A 20,641-nucleotide genomic window follows, 5' to 3' on the forward strand; every position below is an offset into this window, starting at 1 on the left:
ACTAGAACATGTGACAGGTAACGCCCATCTCAGGTTCCTTCACAGTACAAAGTTATTCCTTCTCTGCAAAAACATCACACATAGGTCAGCAGATTCGACGTAAAGATGTGTGACAGGGAGAGACCTGCTTTCATCTTGGTCTATGAATAGTAGACTTTGTTCTCCACAGAATATATCTTCATGAAAAGCGAAAAGAGAATATCTGTGAGGTGTGTAGAGGTCCACCACAGAGTACATTTAAAATCACCACATGGTAATTTGTGTGCGAGATATTGCAGATAGTAGAATATCGCTAATGTAACCGATCAGTGCCGTCCTTCGGTTTCACAAGTCCCTGAGGGAAACCCGACCTTGGTGTCCCCACCTCTCAGGAACCCCACACTGGGTCATCGAATGAGACCAAAAAATGAGCACATTGGGCCATATTCATTTAAAAGAGGTAAAATTGCTGTATGTATGAAGAACAAGGCGATTTCACCGTTACTTACACCAGTTGTGTAGTGCGTGTTACACTAACGACACCCACATTACCAGAGCCGGGACAAGGTCCTCCAGCACCCAAGGCTGAGACACCAAAGTGCTCCCCTCCATCCCTCCCACCCCAGCTGTCACACACTGATTGCTATTAGACTAAGAGGCTCCTCCCCATCCCTCCCACCCCAGCCGTCACACACTGATTGCTATTAGACTAAGAGGCGCCCCAGGGCCCCCAACACCTTCATCTCTAGTTATCTGGCTTGCACTGCCATATATCCCCCTTTCTTATTTCTCTCTGCTTCAAGGACAATAGGAGAATGATAGCTGAGTGAGTTGTGCGCCCCTCCTACCTTGCACCCTGAGGCTGGAGCCTCTCTCGCCTCTGCCTCGGCCCGGCCCACACAACTGACATAAGTACTGCTGCCTGTGCCTGGCAATTTTACCGCTATTTAGTGAAACAGTGTTTTTGCTTACGTGGCACTTATTTCTGGGGGTGGGAAATGGTGGCAGTAATATGGAGGAGGGGAATGGTTGCTACACCTGCTAGGTGAGGAGGGGGTTATGAAAGCCACCCTTGTTCTGGCAATTGGCCTCACTTGCTGGGTGGTTTAATGGGGGGGGGGGGGTGGTTAACTTTTGAGTGGTGGTGGAATGTAGGTAGTGGAGCCCCTGGAACTTTTCAAAGCTGGCTCCATTCTTTCTAGTTATGCCCCTGCATGAGATACTTTGCTATAGATTCCATGATATTTATGACCATGTCCAACTTCCCTCACCGACTGTAACTATCGTACAGATGGGGGCTTTCCATTCCGTCACTGCAACAAACAACAGACGTGTCTGGACAAATTCTGTAGGTAAAGTATACCCGAGGCGGATGGAAATAGAAAAAGTTAGCTGCTTATCTATGAAGAGGGAAGCCTGTATCTCCTCCAGTGGTTTCCCATGTCCTCCTCCCCCCCACCGTTGCCACATGTGTGGAACCCCGGAACACAACTAGCAAGAGCTTGACAGGTATGTTCTCGTGGTCACACTCCCTGCCATGTAGCAGCATACCACTACACGAAGGTGAGCACGGTTGTGATCTAGCATAGGGTTCCAAGCAGCGGAGACGGTCTCCAGGTCCAGAGGCTACCCTCTTTGTAGGTAAGTAGCCAACTTGTTTAATTTCATCCACCTCAGGTTCTCTTTAACCGCTTTGGGACTGGCCATAGTAAAAACTCTGCAGCACTTGTAGCTGCCTAAGGCTGATCGGCGTAGTTTTAAACGCGCCCAACCTGTGCATGGGACGCAATAGCGTGCCCCCGCCGGCACAGGTCTCTGCTGTCTAAAGACAGATGAGCTCCGTAACTCGGCCAGGAGCCGTTTGTATTGGCTCCTGACCTCCTGATCACTGTGAGCCAATCACAGTGGTCAGGAAGTGTAAAAGAAAAAAAAAGGCTCTGGTAACTGTCGGGCATAAAATCAAAAATGAATTATTTACTTTTATCTGGTAAACAAGTAATGGGGATGCTAACCAGGCAATCCAAAAGTTAAAATCACTATTACTTTTCTTGTTGCTAAATGATCATTCCCCAGTTTACCTGACTCTTATTTGATACACACAATTTGGTGCACAAAAAGGAAGTTGCAGGGCATTCTGGGTTGTCCTTTTTTGCTTCTGTACTTCCCCTCAGACTTTACTAATGCAGACTGATTGGCTGAAGCCTCTTTCCCTCCTGTTTTCCCCTCCAACACCTCTGTTCCTCTCTGATTGGCCAGTATTTCTCATGCTGAGACAATGCACTTTCTATAGTGAAGGGGCGGGCAAATCAGGCAAAGGAGAGTAAGGTAGGAAATGACATCAGGATTGGCTTCAAAATAGCCACACTTAAAATGGGAAATGCTAAGAAGGATTTTCTCTTTTTTTACTGTCGAAAAATCACTAAAATCAAAACGTGGACAGTGCAATACATATGTTGTGTAAGTAGAGCAAGTATTTATCTACTTATATATGTGTTTTCTTTTTCTGAGATAATATGGCTGACAGCTCCTCTTTAAAGAGACTAGAACGGTTGGTCCGAAATTAGTTAACATAGGATTCGATGATTGATAAGTCCATTGTGGTCCGTGGGTAAAAAATGATTTGCTATGCCTTGCGATGTAAAGACTGAGGTTTGTGGGACAGACTATTGCTGCTTTACTGCCTCACCAGACTGAGAGGAAGCAGGGCACAGAGAGAGCTGCAGCTCGCTGCTCTGAAAGTCTCTCCTACAAGAAATCATTTGAAAAAAAAAACACTCCTGAGTTATTTTATTTGACATCAGCTAATCGAAGAGATTTTCCACAGATAAAGCGAGCTCTTCCGCTGATCCCCCTCACACCACTGAGAGAGGACTTGTGTCTGGCATTGGGATATAGAGAGTAATTCCACGCTCCTTAATAAAAATCCCAGAAACATATCAGCACAAGCCCTGTGTGCCAGCGCAGATCTCCATGTCTGCATCCACCACAAAAGTCAATAGAAGCCATCTTTTTGACAAACAGGCTTTTGCCACTTACCAACCCAGAGCTCCCTTTAAGTGAATGGCGTCCGAGATCTACAATTTAGGATACCCGTATATACTTGCATATAAGCCAACCTGTGTATAAGCCGAAGTACCCACTTTTCCTTCAGAAACCAGGAAAAAGTGATTGACTCGTGTATAAGCCCCCTCTCCAGTATAGCCCCCTCCACAATAGCCAGATATGCCCCAGTACAAGTCAGCACCTCTCCCCATAGTCAGATGTTCCACAAGGATGATAATTGTGACTTAAAGGAAAACTTAAGCCAAACAAAAAAAATGACATTTACTCACCCGGGGCATCCCTCAGCCTCCTGAAGCTGGATGGTGCCCTCGCAGCCCCGCTCCAAACATCATCCTGTCCCCGCCGGCGGCTACTTCCGGGTTCGGCGACAGCCGCCGACAGGCTGGGAACGCGGCTGTTTTTCCGCATTCCCAGCCGCTATATCACCCCTCTATGCTGCTATAGCGTATATATATATATACGCTGGGAACGCGGAAAAACAGCCGCGTTCCCAGCCTGTCGGCCGAACCCGGAAGTAGCCGCCGGCGGGGACAGGATGATCGGAGCGGGGCTGCGAGGGCACCATCCAGCTTCAGGGGGCTGAGGGATGCCCCGGGTGAGTAAATGTAATTTTTTTTGTTTGGCTTAAGTTTTCCTTTAAGATGCCAATAGATGTGGTCATAGATATGAGACAGCGAATGTCACACAGGAAGAATCCCCGATCATTGCACTGTTGACACGTTGCTTGCACGCTCTGCTCCACAAGCCGGGTAGTCTTGAGAAGCACACTCTGCACACCATGTTGCAGGGGATGGGGGCACAGACACAGCAGGGAGCCAGCTGGCAAGAGCAGAATTACTAGTGCATAATACTTATGTTCCTCTGCTATCAACAAAATCTGCTCTACCATCCATTCTGCTCAACTGACTCACACATAAGCCGAGGGGGTAACTTTTCAGCACATTTGTACTGAAAAATTAGGCTTATACGCGAGTATATACAGAGGGTGTTCAAACTAAGGATATGTGATGATTCATATGACCTTATACAGCTTATCCACTGATCTAAAGTCATGTGACAATGTTGTCTGTTTCTTAACCAGAATGTGTTAAATAAAGTTTACACAGACAGCAGAGAGAAGAGAAAAAAAGAGTGTGTGTTCCTAAAAGAAAACAAAGCATGGTGTTGCATTGGTTTCTGCTGTGATCAGGTCGCTGTGCAATGTGAACCATTACACCTGGTTGCTAAATCAAGCCCATAATATAGTGATTACGTGCAGACTAATAGAAGATCCACAGACATAGGGCCTCCTGCTACTGAATTCAGGGTTTTAGCTACCCCTCAACCAGGTCACCATCCTGGAAGCATAAGTCTACAGTATAACAAGGCAGCAACGCCACAGGCTGCTTGTGGTAAGAATTGTTTTCAAATAGAAACAGAGCTGACACTACATGTTGCGGTCCCTTTTGGGGAAGCAGGAGATTTGGGCGCATGAGACAAGTGGACAAAAAGGGCGCCCCATTCACTCCCATTATAAATATCGTTTAATGGGCGCCAAACAGGGAAAAAAGGGCGCCGGAGATTATTAACGTTTTACAAACGGCCCCGGAGATTTTTAATGTTTTATAACTGTGCTTGTGATGATTTAACTTTACAAAATGAGCCCGTGAGGAATAACGTTTATAAAAATACTAAACATATTTATCCTATTTAATGAAAACATTATTTAACATTTTAACCCTTACTGTTTGTAAAACATTAATATTCACAAAATAAAGCGATCAGAACGTAACGTAAATTCCAATATATTTTTTACATTCACTATTTTTAAAACATTTCTAAAACATTATTATCCACCCAAAAAAATGATTTACATTTTTTATTTATTAATGTTTGTAAAACATTATTATCCATAGGGGGTCTTAGGTTTAGGCACCACCAGGGGGGGTCTTAGGTTTAGGCACCACCAGGGGGGGTCTTAGGTTTAGGCACCCCCAAGGGAGTCTTAGGTTTAGGCACCACCAGGGGGGTCTTAGGTTTAGGCACCACCAGGGGGTCTAGGGGTTAGGGATATGTACAGGGAGGGCTTTGGGGTTGTTAGTTTTAGGCACCACCAGGGGGTCTTAGGTTTAGGCACCACCAGGGGGGTCTTAGGGTTAGGCACCACCAGGGGGGTCTTAGGTTTAGGCACCACCAGGGGGTCTAGGGGTTAGGGATAGGTACAGGGAGGGCTTTGGGGTGGTTAGTTTTAAGCACCACCAGGGGGGTTTTAGGTTTAGGCACCACCAGGGGGGTTAGGGATAGGTACAGGGAGGGTTCTGTGTGAGAGTAGGGTTAGGTATAGTTTTAGTACAATTTTAATAATACTAATCAACAGTTATTATGAATGTACTTATATTAATATCATTGTTATAAACAATATTTTCACATTTTATTATAATAATAAACGATAAATCAAGATTATTCATAACAATATATAATTATAATGTTTAAACAAATATTACTGCTTTATTAACAAACGTAATTATAAGTTTCAGTTTAGAAACAGGGAAGATTAACGTTTTAAGAATTGCCGATCTCATACACATTATTAATGATTTATAAATTCTTAAAACACTATTTGTAAACGAAATTCTACACAATATTTTTATAAACGATAATACTGCTTATCGTTTACACCACGCGCCCTTTTTTCCCGACGCCCTCTTTTGATGTACGCCCTTTTGGACCTTCTTCAGGTGTATCCAAATTAAAAAAGTACAGACTCCAGCACTGTCCAGTTAAACTCATTTTATTTGAACAAGTAAAACAAGCCGCTAATGTGCCTGAACAGGAGCGCAGATGTAAAATATTGTGCATTGGGCTGTTGGAGGGAGACTGGAAAGCCTCATTGGGATCCAGAAGCTTCCTCCCGGGGTAAAGAGGACCCCCAGGGGCTCTTTTTATCATTACGAGTTTACTTTAAAATTAGTTAATGGACAATGGTACGCTCCTTCATTAGTCTGCATGCTCCTTGTCCTCGTCCCTATCTGCTGGCTGCATCCTGTGACCCTGTTCCTGTTACGTGAGGTGCATGTGCCGGGCCACTGAGAAGAGGCGCCGGTGGGGATGAGGATGGGGAGTGAGCAGACTAACAGAGGAGTGCGCCAGCCTGGACAGGTGAGTCACTCTTCTCTGGAATCCTCTGCAGGACCCTGGAGACCACTTTATACCTAATGTCCAACCCTAACCATTACCTCTAAGTGCCTAAACCAAATGGCTACAAATGGCTGCAACCATCAATTCCCATGTAGTAGATCGGCTACTACAAACATCAGCAACCAACTCACCGCTTATTGCCGATTACCGATAATTAACACAGGCGTCTATCAGATGCCTTTCAATTCCCATGCCCAGTTGACCTGAACCAGGGAGACCTGGGAGGAGGGTGGGGGAGGAGAAAAAATGGGCCTAATGCTGCTTATGAGAGAGAATATGGTTGGAGTGGGCCCATGTTATTGTTGCCCAGGGCCACATTGAGCCTAGAGCCGGCCCTGTTTAAATCCCTTTTAAAGGACAACTGTAGTAAGAGGTACATGGAGGCTGCCATATTTATTTCCTTTTAAACAATACCGGTTGCCTGACAGCCCTGCTGATCTATTTGGCTGCAGTAGTGTCTAAATCACACCAGAAACAAGCATACAGCTAATCTTGTCAGATCTGACAATAATGTCAAACACCTGATTTGCTGCATGCTTGTTCAGGGGTCTAGATAAAAGTATTAGAGGCAGAGGATCAGCAGGACAGCCAGGCAACTGGCATTGTTTAAAAGTAAATAATTATGACAGACTCCATTTCCCTCCAAGTTGGGTAGTAGACATGTACGAGGGCGTGCATGAAATAGAAGTGGGAGAAAAAACGGGCATGGCTGGATAACTAAATCGTAATAAACGAAAAATATTGTGTTGAACTGGTTGCAGGTTGAAAATGAAAACATGTAAACAATAAGCACGGTTCTGAAACTGCTGCAAATGAAAACAAAATGGTACTTACATTATAAACCATTCCATTATAAAAAAAAAATACAGCTTAACCCAGGGGGCAGAAAGCTTTTTAGCTGAGAGAGCCATGAATGCCACATTTTACAATGTTATTCTGTGAGAGCCATACATACAATACGTTTCAAACTAAATACAAGTAAAGGTGTGCATTTTATATAAGACCAAACCAACACTTTTAAAGGACCACTATTGCGAAAAAAAGTAAGCAGTTAAAATCTGACAGTACTGACAGGTTTTGGGCCAGTCCATCTCCTCATGGGGGATTCTCAGGGTTTTCTTTGTTTTTATTCTGAACAGCAAAAATAGTAAGATACCAGCCAGCCTCCCTGCTCACTTGCACACTATTTTGTCAGTTAGAGACTTTGCAACTGCCATGCCATTCAGGAAATACTGTTGAAAACAAAGAAAACCCTGAGAATCCCCTATGAGGAGATGGACTGGCCCAAAACCTGTCGGTTCTGTCAGATTTTAACTGCCTACTTTTTTCACAATAGTGGTCCTTGAAAGTACTATAAGTATCTGAATTATTTTTAATAACATTGTTATGCTGTTGCCAACCAATGATGAATAAAATACTTCTTACCACTAATGCGAGTTCTGGTGCTGCATGGTTTTGCTGATGTCAAGTGACAGGCAGCATATTGGGCCAATCAAAGTGTGGGGATCTCATCCTACAAAGTGATTGGACCCAACAGGATCCAGGTTGAGACAATTGGAGCGGCCGTTAGTTTTGGGGGGGGGCGCGAGTAAGTCAGTAGTCCATGCTGCAGCAGTAGCGTGCCTACTTTGAAAATGTTACTTGCGCTGCCACACTAAGCTGCTTGAGCAGTGTAGCTCAGTGAATCAACCCCTACTGATTTGTCTGTGAGCCAGATGTAGCCATCAAACAAGCCACATCTGGCTCCCGAGCCATAGGTTCCCTACCACTGGCTTAACCTAACCCTACTCTCGTTCAGAAACCTCCCCTGGTGGTGCCTAACCCTAAGACCTCCATAGTGGTGCCTAACCCTAACCACACACCCTGCACAAGCATCCTTACAAATATAGAAAGATAACATGTCTGATAAATTAAAATCTGTACATAGAAATGAAATAATATGACCAAATCTATAAAGTTGCAAGTTTCAAAACGATAACATATTTAAAAAAAACTTTTGTTCATATGTTGAAAACAATATTTATCACATGCCAAATTTGCAGCTGTATTACCAAAAAATGCATTGGAGTTTATGGCGGTGACCAAACTGTCCATTATTCGCCGGGGCCCGATTTTCCTGCTACCTATACGAGGTGCCTTTTCTACAGTGCAAAGACATTTCCTGCTAATCTTATTTTCTACTGTACTGCCATTCTCTAGAAAGCACGGATGTAACAGATACTCCCCTTCAGACTCCACAGTGAGCTCATCACATGATGATTCATAAACTCATAATAGACAAGAGACTACTATTTACTCACATCCCCGATTCATCCAATAGACTCTCTTCAAGGTTGTGTAACAAACCTTCCTGTATGGTGATGATGATGAGGCGTTTAATCCAATCAGCTGATTCTCAATTTGTTCATCCTTTAATGTGACCAGCTATGATGGACTAATTGCTGTGGGCTGTAGGGGCTACCTGTCTACACAAGGGACAGTGACACTTAGTTGACGGAGGCTCCGCCCTGCAGGAATAATGACACAGACTGTAGGGCTCTGCATAGAAGAAGCCCCGATCCCTGATGGAGATGAGAGCGCTGCACGCAGGTCACCCGTGTGACAGGGTCAGCGCATTCCCTATTAACTTCCATCACACGGCAATTGTCACCTCAATGAGAGATAAACATGCTGTGATTTTCATTTCAACTTCAGCAGCAGCCGCAACACGGTCACTGACATTATCAACACACACACACACACACACACACACACACACACACACACACACACACACACACACACACACACACACACACACACACACACACACACACACACACACACACACACACACACACACACACTTTCAGACAGACAGACACACACACACTTTCAGACAGACAGACACACACACACACAGACACACAGACACACAGACACACACAGACACACAGACAGACAGACACACAGACAGACAGACAGACACACAGACACACAGACACACAGACACACAGACAGACAGACACACAGACAGACAGACAGACAGACACACAGACAGACAGACACACAGACAGACACACACAGACAGACACAGACACAGACACACACAACACATATATGCCACACACAAACACACACACACACACACCTACACACACACACACCTACACACCTACACACACACACCTACACACACCTACACACACACCTACACACACCTACACACACACCTACACACACCTACACACACACACACCTACACACACCTACACACACACACACCTACACACCTACACACACACACACACACACACCTACACACACCTACACACACACACCTACACACCTACATACACACACACATCTACACACCTACACACACACACACCTACACACCTACACACACACACACACACCTACACACACACACACCTACACACACACACACACCTACACACGCACACACACACCTACACACACACACACAGTAATATCACACAAAGGACCGGCACCACGCTGGATATCTATAACTCCTTTAAGGCTTTATTAATGCAGACATGATATGCAACGACAGACTGCTGTTTCGGCCTTCACCGGCCTTTGTCAAGTTGCTAAGTGATCATACACACACACACACACACATGCCACACACACACACACACACACATGCCACACACACACACATACCACACAAACACACACACACACACACATACCACACAAACACACACACACACACACATATCACCCCCCACACACACATACCACACACACACACACACACCACACGCACATACATATACCACGCACGAACACACACACATACCACACACACCATACACATACCACACACACACACACACACACACCACACACACACACACACACATACATACACACACACCCCCCCACACACACACACAACACACCCACACATACCACACACACATACATATAACACACACACACACACACGCACACACACACACACACACACCACACACATGCCACACACACACACATACCACACACACACACATACCACACACACACACATACCACACACACACACACACATTATCGACATCCATTGTACTAGGGACACAATGTAAACGTTGTAATAACTGGGACAAAGGGACAAATTAAACATGTGGGTTTTATCTATTGATGTAGATCAAAGAGGAATAAATACAGTCAATAAAACTTCACCACGGTGATATTCCAACCTCACATGGTCTTGTGGCCAACCATCACCAGAAAAGAGTAAGAGGGGCTTACCAGCTGCCAACAACCCACATTATAAGGTTGTATGTCTCGCATTCAGTGGTAATCCTCACGTACCTCGAGCAGATATGGATACAGACTTCCCCCACTCCAATATATGGGATGGTATCCAGGAAGGCCAATATATAAACACAACAAAAAAACAGCAACTCTAAGTGTAAACCATTTATTGTAAAAACAATCGGTATAGACCATAAAAACGAGATAAAAACAAAGACTTACATACGGGGCCCAGGAACTGGGAACCCTAATAAAAACTTGCTGGTCCACAGCCAATAAGACATTAAAGAGTGCCACATGTCTTCTTTCCGACCAGTTTCGCAATGTGAACAAGGCCTTACAGATAGAAACAAAATCCCAAAACACAGAATCGCAAATATGAAAAACACGTCCGTAAATCGCAGGGATAAGCGTGAAGCCACCCACAGCCTGCCCTGATGTTTAGGCGTGACGCAGGCTAAAGTATAACAAGTCGCTGAGAAATATTATTATTATTATGCCAAGCGCCTCTTACATAATAACGCTTCTCCGCCTACACAGATCTGGCTGGCAGCGAGTTATCAGCACGCTGCCAGACACCTAGGAGCACAAGTGTAATATTAATAGGCGACGCGATCATCTCTCCCCGCAGTGCGCTCTCTCCCACTTCATATAGTGCGCTAATTACCCCGGCACTTTGTAGCGGCACACAGCGGTCTGCCAGGACTTGTGAAGCCAGCCCCAGCATTCTGCAGGATTCCCAGACACACACCCAGCCACTAATGACAGTGAGATGCTGGAGAGAGAGCCGGCAGAGTGCAGAGAGTGCTCTACCAACACAGCTGGAGGGGACCCTAATTACTACGCCAATATTTCAGAGCATAATGACGGCCAGCGTTCCACTTTCCAAGCACTGATTTCTGTATGCTTGTGTGCGATACCTGTCTATCTGGCTAGGTTCACATAGCGTGAAAATCCGGCATTTTCCGCAGGTGCATTTGCGTTAGGGTAGTGCGTTTTTACTGCGTTTTTTTTTCATGCAGACAGGCCGGGATTTACCTCACAGGAGCACAGATAATAATGGCAGTATTTGTATAGCGCCTTTCTCCTGTCGGACTCAAAGCGCTTGCGAGGCAGCCACTAGAGCGCACTCAGTAGGCAGTAGCAGTGTTAAGAAGACTTGCCCAAGAAACTCCTTACTGAAATAGGTAAGAAAGAGGGTTCAAATAGATTTGAACTAAGGTCGCCTGTGTCAGAGGCAGAGCCCTTAACCATTACTCTATCCAGACACTGCTGGCACCTTAGAGTTTGCCCTCCATGAACGTACAAACACCCGCCAAACTGCACCACAAGTGTGCTGGCTGTCCCAGCTGTCACTTCTCCCTTACTCCTTATAGGTAGCTACAGGTGCCCTTTAGTATTAGGTAGCCAAAGGTACCCTCAATATTAAGTAGCTAGAGGTGCCTCCATATATTAGGTAGTTAGAGGAACCCAGTGGCGTAGCAATAGGGGTTGCAGAGGTAGCGACCGCATCAGGGCCCTTGGGTCAGAGGGGCCCCAAGGGGTCCTCTCTCAAGCACAATATTAGCTCTCTATTGGCCCTGTGTTGGAAATAATCACTTCTACAGATGCTTTACATAGTAGTAATCATTAACAAACTGTTTCCCATCCACTACTTGCACCTCTGACACTATTATTGTCCTTTGCAGGTTTTGGTGCACCGTATCAATTGTTATGTATAGAGTGCTTGGGGGGCCCCATGTAAAACTTGCACCGGGGCCCATAGCTCCCTAACTACGCCACTGGAGGAACCTCAGGATTAAGTAGCTAGAGGTGCCCCTGACTGAAGGGAGATCTTGTCAGTGGAATGCCTAGAGCAGGGTAAGGAACCTCTTATTTACACTCTTTCTATCATCAGGCGCCTGTAGGCATGTGCCTACAGTGCCTTATGGTAAATCCGGCCCTGAACGCAGATGCGTTTTTCATGCGCTTCGTATGAGTTTGCGGTTAGGTAATGTAAACGCATATGCATTTTGTGTGCGTTTTTTTTTATATTTATGCAATTCATTAGGAAGACAACAGGAAGTGGAAACACATCAGAGATCTTTACTTTTTAATTAAAAACGCAGCCTAAAACGCATGGAAAACGCATATGCATTTCCATAGACTTTCATTATGTGCGTTTTGGCAGCCAGTCTGCATATTCTGCAACACTGCAAGTGCCTGCAGAACGCTTACTGTAAATCGGACAAAAAGTAGGGATAATAAAAATTGCACCCTGCAGAAAGAAAACACAGAGACAACAGGAGCCCAAATGGTGCAGTTTGGGAAATATGCGAATGTATTATACTCAAACAGGTGGGTTGCAGAAGGGCAACCGACTACTAGAAGCAGGTGGAGATGTATAACCCCGCCTCCACTTGGGTGACCAGGCGGAGCTGGTGATGGTCGCACTCTTGATAAAAAGCAAACCTCAAATGCCTAACAGTGCTTGTAGCCACAAATAGTGCGCCTTATTTGTGGCTACAAGCACTATTAGGCACTGCTATTTGGCCTGAGGAAGTGGTTATGCACCCACGAAACACGTTGTCAATGCAATAAAATTCTATTAATAGGTGAATTTGTCTTCATTGAGGTAAGCCACCTCACTTTTTTCCTGTTATTTGTTTTTAACGTATTTTATCTGCTCTGGGCGCCTCTTCCCCCTTTACCTTGCTTACTGTAAATCGCAAGTGCAACGCTAGTCCTTCTGCGTCCCATAGACTAACATTGCTGCATAAAACGCAGCGTTTCCCGCTCCGCAAGCGTTTCTGCCACGTGTGCACCCGGCCTCTAAGGCCCGAAACCCACTAGAGCACTTTTTTGAGCATTTAGGGATCGCTTTAATTCGCTAGCGATTTCCCTAAACGCCCTGCCAATGTAAATAAATGTAACAAATTTCAAAGTAGCGATTAGCAAAATCGCAATCGCAGGACATGCAGCACTTTGGGAGCGTTTGCGCTTCAATGTAAAGTATTGAAGTGCTGGCAAATCGCTGATGAATTGCTACACATTGCGATTTATGTGCAATTTTAAATTACTGCAAATTGTAAAAAAAAATTATAATAATTTGAAAGGACCAATCAGAATTAAAATTGCTAGTCGCAAGTCACTATCATAATCGCTGGCAAAAAGCTTACACTTTTTAAAATTGCTACCAAAATCGTGGGAAAATGCTCGAAATTGCTTACAAAATGCGAATTAAAAACGCTAGCGATTGCGATTTGTAGTGGCTTTAGGGCCCAAGAGTGATTTTTTTTGTGTGTTTTTTGACGATATTTCACCTCTTTGACCATATTGCGAAAATACTTTCGCAACTTGATTCCCAAAAGCGAAAAAGCATTTCATACAAACATATATAAATAAGAAGTTTGTTTTTTCTAGAGTAAAATGAGCCATGAATTACTTCTCTCCTATGCTGCTGTCACTTACAGTAGGTAGTAGTAATCTGACAGAACTGACAGGTTTTGAACTAGTCCACCTCTTCATGGGGGATTCTCAGCAAGCCTTATATACTTCATAAGGGCTTGTTCACACTACAAGTGCTTTTCTGAGCGCTTTGTGATTTTCAAGGTTCTTGCTAAACATATCCTATGTGTGTGTTCACACTGAAGCGATGTGAATTTGTAAAAATCCCCCATAGCATTGCATTAGCAAGAGCTTTTCAAAATCTTTAGCGCTTAAAGGGGAACTGAAGAGAGAGGTATATGGAGGCTGCCATGTTTATTTCCTTTTAAGCAATACCAGTTGCCTGGCAGCCCTGCTGATCCTCTGCCTCTAATACTATTAGCCATAGCCCCTGAACAAGCATGCAGCAGATCAGGCGTTTCAGACTTTAATGTCAGATCTGACAAGACTAGCTGCATGCTTGTTTCTGGTTTTATTCAGATACTACTGCAGAGAAATAGACCAGCAGGGCTGCCAGGCAACTGGTATTGATTAAAAGGAAATAAACATGACAGCCTCCATATACCTCTCTCTTCAGTTCCCCTTTAAAAAGCTCTTGTAGTGTGCACCAACCCTCACTAAGTGCTTTTACAAATACCGTAACCAAAACCCTGAGAATCCCCCATAAGGAGATGGGCTAGTCCAAAACTTGTTGGTAATGTCAGATGTCTACTACCTCCTGTAAGTGACAGCAACATAGGAGAAAAGTCATTTATAGCTCATTTTACTCTGGAAGAAACGTACTTCTTATTTGTATGTGTTTCCGTGTATTTTAAATTTTATAGTTTTTGTGATAGTGGTCTTTTAAGAAAGAGGTCAGTAAGGGCAGCCCCGATTTATAGTGTATGCAGGTATAAACGTACCCAGATTGTAGGATCATTGCACAATCGGGCCACCCATGGCCAGAACACACGTATCGCAATGCTCGGCACCTTGTCACCAGTCATTTGTAATTGTGGTGTGTGCAGTGTCCAGTAGCGCACACCTCAGCTCGCGTTATTACAGCGGAACCTCATGCAAACCCCTACATGCCAATGTGAATGGACCCCTTGTAGGACCAGAGCACCATAGCAACAAGATGCTGCTCGATCATAACTAGTGATGGCCGTAATGACCTAATAACGATTATGCAAAATTTGACGTTTATGCTGAATTTAGTAATTACAAACGTTTTTCATAATTACAATCATTTTCGTAACAGAAACTAAATGGCATTTTGTGTTTAGCGCGGAAATTCGTCCGTTCTCGAAATTGTGTTCCAGTGCAGAGCCTCCTGATACATTTAAAGCGACAGCACGTGCTGGGGCCTATGCATTATCAGTAATTGCAATCAGTGGGCTTGATTCACTAAACAGTAATAACTCAAATATCCTTATCAAAGATATCACACCTTATGAAAAGATATCACACCTTATCAAAGATCACACCTTCTGAAAAGATATCATCACACGTTATGAAAAGATATCACCCCTTATGAAAAGATATCACCCCTTATGAAAAGATATCACCTCTTATGAAAAGATATCACCCCTTCTGAAAAGATATCACGCCTTCTGAAAAGATATCACACCTTCTGAAAAGACATCACACCTTCTGAAAAGATATCACACCTTCTGAAAAGATATCACGCCTTATGAAAAGATATCACGCCTTCTGAAAAGATATCACACCTTCTGAAAAGATATCACACCTTCTGAAAAGATATCACACCTTATGCAGAGATATCACACCTTATCAAAGATCACACCTTCTGAAAAGATATCACACCTTATGAAAAGATATCACCCCTTATGAAGAGATATCACCCCTTCTGAAAAGATATCACACCTTCTGAAAAGATATCACACCTTCTGAAAAGATATCACGCCTTCTGAAAAGATATCACGCCTTATGAAAAGATATCACGCCTTCTGAAAAGATATCACCCCTTATGAAAAGATATCACGCCTTGATCTTGATTCACAAAGCCGTGATAACTGTTATCACGTCTGTGAAAAAGTACTTGGCGCATGTTTTAGTGTGAAAAACAGTTATCACGTGCAAAATTCGCGTTCGCGAGATAAAGCGAACTTCCACGCGTTAACGTTCGTGTTCGTGTGATAACGCAAATTTATCGCGCGAACAGGGAACGTTAGCGTGCAAAAATTTGCATTATCGCACGGACTTGAATTTTGGCGCGCGATAACCGTTTTCACACTAAATTTCGCACTAAGCACTTTTTAGATGCGTTTGAGCTATACTGTACTGAGTATAGTAGCTCAATTGCATGGAAATTGAAATGCGATTGCGATTGCATTTCATAGTGGAAAAGAGCCCTAAGTGTGATAATGCAATCCAAATATTGCAATCGCATAACAAAATTAATGAAAAATCACAATTTCAATCACTGGCGTTTGTTATTTGCGATTGCGATTGCTGGTGGAAAAGGGCCCTACCTCAGATTTGTACAGTAAGCAGTAAAAATCCTCGTCTTAGCAACAACGTAACTATCATTTGGTAGATTTGTACAGTAACTATTATTTGTACAGTGAACACTGACAGCCTTAACAACAAGCCAAGGACTAATTACAATAATAACATACAACAACAACGACTAAACCCTTAGCAAGAAGGATGTTGTGATGATGTTAATAATACTAATCAGTTGTTATTATAGTGGAAATTTTCAAATGCACCCTCAAGACACAAGTCTTCAGACTCGCTTATTCGTTATAGCTAGGAATTGCGGCTCACTGCCACATCCGCTAACTCCTCTGTCTCTTCCCCTATTGTCTCCACTCCACTACCCTCTCCTCCAGTAATCCGATAATCCCAACATTGGTATAGCTTTTTTCTCCCATCGGACTCAAAGCACTCAAGAGCTGCAGCCACTGGGACACGCTCAAGAGGCCACCCTGCAGTGTTAGGGAGTCTTGCCTTGAACTGCTTACTGAATAGGTACTGATTCCTAGCCAGGTCCACTCCACTACCTTCTACCCTTCATCCCACTACCCGCTATTCTAGTGTCTCCACTCCACTACCCGCTATTCTAGTGTCTCCACCCCACTACCCTCAAACCTAGTGTCTCCTCTCCACTACCTTCTTATAACTCCACCTCACTACCCTAGTGTCTCTACCCCACTACCCTCTCCTCTAGTCTCCCTCCACACTACTCTAGTGTCTCCACTACCCTCTATTCTAGTGTCTCTACACCCACCATTGCCATCTGCCCTAGTGTCTCCACCCCACTACCCTCTCCACTAGTGTCTCCAATCCACTACCCTATATTCTAGTGTCTCCACCCCACTACCCTCTCCTCTAGTCTCCCTCCACACTACTCTAGTGTCTCCACTACCCTCTATTCTAGTGTCTCTACACCCACCATTGCCATCTGCCCTAGTGTCTCCACCCCACTACCCTCTCCACTAGTGTCTCCAATCCACTACCCTATATTCTAGTGTCTCCACCCCACTACCCTCAACCCTAGTGTCTCCTCTCCACTACCTTCTTATATCTCCACCCCACTCCCCTCTAGTGCCCCCCCCCCCCCCACACACACACACACTACTCTACTACTTTCTATTCTAGTGTCTCCATCCACCCCACAACCCTAGTGTCTCCACCCCACTACCCTCTATTCATGTGTCTTCACTCAACTACCTTCTACCTTAGTGTCTCCATCCCAACTACCCTCTATTCTAGAGTCTCTACACCACTACCATCTACCCTAGTGTCTCCTCTCCCCTACCTTCTTATATCTCCACCTCACTACCCTAGTGTCTCCACCCCACTACCCTCCCCTCTAGTGACTCCCCCCCCCACTACTACTTTCTATTCTAATGTCTCCACCCCACTACCATCTATTCATGTGTCTCCCCCCTCATCACTAGTGTCTCCACTCCGCTACCTTCTACCCTAGTGTCTCCATCCACCTCACAACCCTAGTGTCTCCAGCCCAACTACCCTTTATTCTAGAGTCTCCAAACCACTACCATCTACCCTAGTGTCTCCACCCCACCACCATAGTATCTCCACCTGACTACCCTTGTGGGTTTTGCCAGAGGATTCCTGAGTTTATGTTGCTTTGCGTTTGCGTTTTCCAGCACACCATTTTCATTGCTTTCGTTTGATTTTTCAGATGTGGCGGAATACATTGTAATTACAAACATGCACGTCATGCAAAAAAAGCTGAAAATGGTCCCATTTATAATCTCTGGGTAAAAATCGAACGTGAATCAATGTGAACAGTTGTACAATTTCTGAGCAGGCTACTGACTTTAATGGCCAGTGCAGCAGTGTGCAGTAAACCACGCACGCATCAACAAGTGTGTTCCCTGCCTGAGTTTAAAATAGAACCTGCGATTACTTACGTTTTGCGAATAGCATGTGATTGGCATCCTAACGCAAAATGAATCTCAACACAGGCAGCTTAAAAGAGCAATTGAGTTAACAACACACACGCAAGAATTGTCATTTCCATCGATGAGCTGAAAAGCTGATATTCTTTTTGCTTTCATTTTCTCGAAAAAAAATACTATGTATTTTTGCTAATATTTTCTCAAAATCAAAAATGGCAAGCAACACTGGACAATTCGCAGAACGATGCTGTACAGACACATCCCTAGCCTTGAGGCTAGCAATGCGTTCTGTTGCTACGGAGGGGGGCAGAAGGACAACGATCGACGGACAACGGAATGGCCGCAATCGGTTGGCGGGGCTTGTAAAAAGCATTGTGAACGGTCATGCTTGGGCATCGGGGGTCATTAAGAATCAGACAGGATGGATCTTTAACGATGCCTGAGCAATATCGATCAGTAGCCGCTGTACACACAACAATCATCAGCTGAAACGATCATTGTTATCGTCTGTTACAAAGGATGAATATTGCATGTGTGTAAGCAGCTTTATAATTGCGTGGCAAACAGCGAAAGCATCAGTAACAAAGGTTGTACTAGTAATAGTTAGGGATGGTCGGCAATGCCCATTTCCGATTCCACCAAAATTCCGATACCCGCCAATGCCAATTTCATTTTTCCGATTTCGGAGGAGTATTGTCTTTGTAATTTTTTGCATCAAAGAATGCAAAAAAAATGACAAAAAAAGGAAATCGGAATCTTGTAATTGGTCTAAAATTACTGCGGCAATCTAATTTTTGCAAAAAAAAGTCTGCATTCTCTGATGGGTCCAATGCTGCCGAGTTCTATGATTAGGTTAAAATAACCGAGTTGCAGTAAATTGGATTTCAACGGAATTCCGATTTCTGTATTCCGATTAGAAAATCGATTTCGGAAATGCGGACATTTAAACTCAAAGAAATACAAATGGTCTTCCCTAGTAATTGTGATAATAATAAGTGATACATGAGACAAGTATCCCCCCTTTCTGTATGTCACTCGTTCTCCTCGTTAGTATAGTGGTCAGTATCCCCGCCTGTCATGCTGGAGGTCTTGGTACCTTATCCCGACGTGGAGGTTCCGTCTGTCACTCACCTGCCAGGAGCTGGAAGGGATGTCGTTGAACTTGCCCAGTCCTCCGAAGGTATAGCAGCTGGACATCAGCTCCATCCTGTCAGAGCAATGCCAGAGCAGCCCGAAGCTGACGGCGTCCTGCCTGTCCTCCTGGCCGGACCGCACTATCCATGAGGGGGACAGGAAGCTGAAGCTGCAGACGGCCACCAGGCAGGCGGAGAGCAGCACCCAGAAGCAGGACACACAGCTGAACATCCTGGGCTGCCGCTGCTGCTGCTGGGGGAACAGCCCCAAAGCCACATCCAGCCGGGCAGCACAGCTCTGCTTCTTCTTGTTACGGTCCAGCAAGGAGCGCATCTGGGAGGCAGAAAAAGAGAGATCCGGAATCCTCCTCCTTCCCCTCCTCTGACTAGAATGAGGTGCTCCTGGCTTCACATGAGGAGGCTGGGGGGACACACAGGTGGAGGGGGACACACAAGTTCTCAGAGGGGTGGAGGAGAAGTCACATCCAGGATACAGGAGGCTGTGCACTGACAGCTCTGATGTCCCAGCCCTCTGTGTGTAGCATGAAGGAATGGGCAGCTGCTGCTGCTGCTGCTGTGTGCCAATAGCATCAGCCTCCCCTGCTGATCACACAGGTGTCCCCAGGGCTTGTCACTCTCCTCCTATTATGTCACCAGGCTTGTAACTGACTGTCACTCGCCCGCGATAGCGCTATGCTGTGTGGTGGGATGAATGTCCTCCTCTATCTGGGCACTGCGCAGCATTTACAGCAATAATTCACTCACAGTTCATAGTCTGCTCCCATCTAACCTTCATGTAAGAGACATATTCAAATGTGATGCAAGAGTGTGCACACTATATGGGTGTGTGTGTGTGTGTGTGTGCGTGCGTGCGTGCGTGCGTGCGTGTATGTGTGTGGTGTGTGTGTGTGTGTGTGTGTGTGTGTATACTGCATACTACTCTATGTATGTGTACACTATATAGTGTGTATATATACTACTCTATGGGCCTGATTCACAAAGCGGTGATAACTCAGTTATCACGCCTAAAAGACTTTAGGCGTGATAACCTTTGCACCGCTGAGTTAGCATCTTCGCAATTTCGCGCGTAGCGCCCATAGGGTTTAATGGGCGCATCGCGTGCACTGCACCGTGCGCAAAACTTTGCGTGCGGGAATTTCGTGCGAGTTTCATTTTATCACGCCTAAACTGAGTTTAGGCGTGAGAAAGGGCTTTTCACAG

General features: G+C 44.8%; 1 protein-coding gene across 1 annotated transcript in view; it reads right to left on the bottom strand.

Annotated features, from left to right (window-relative positions):
* The window catches only part of LOC137545098 (LHFPL tetraspan subfamily member 7 protein-like), a 292,100-nt gene extending 271,991 nt beyond the window's left edge, over positions 1-20,109 (bottom strand). The window contains exon 1 of the mRNA XM_068266208.1: positions 19,419-20,109. Coding sequence (XP_068122309.1) covers positions 19,419-19,754 — 336 coding nt within the window. The 5' untranslated portion in view covers positions 19,755-20,109. The remainder of the gene's footprint in view (positions 1-19,418) is intronic.
* Between the last annotated feature and the right edge of the window lie 532 nt (positions 20,110-20,641).

This window comes from Hyperolius riggenbachi, chromosome 2, assembly GCF_040937935.1.
Source record: "Hyperolius riggenbachi isolate aHypRig1 chromosome 2, aHypRig1.pri, whole genome shotgun sequence".
Classification (NCBI taxonomy): Eukaryota; Metazoa; Chordata; class Amphibia; order Anura; family Hyperoliidae; genus Hyperolius; species Hyperolius riggenbachi.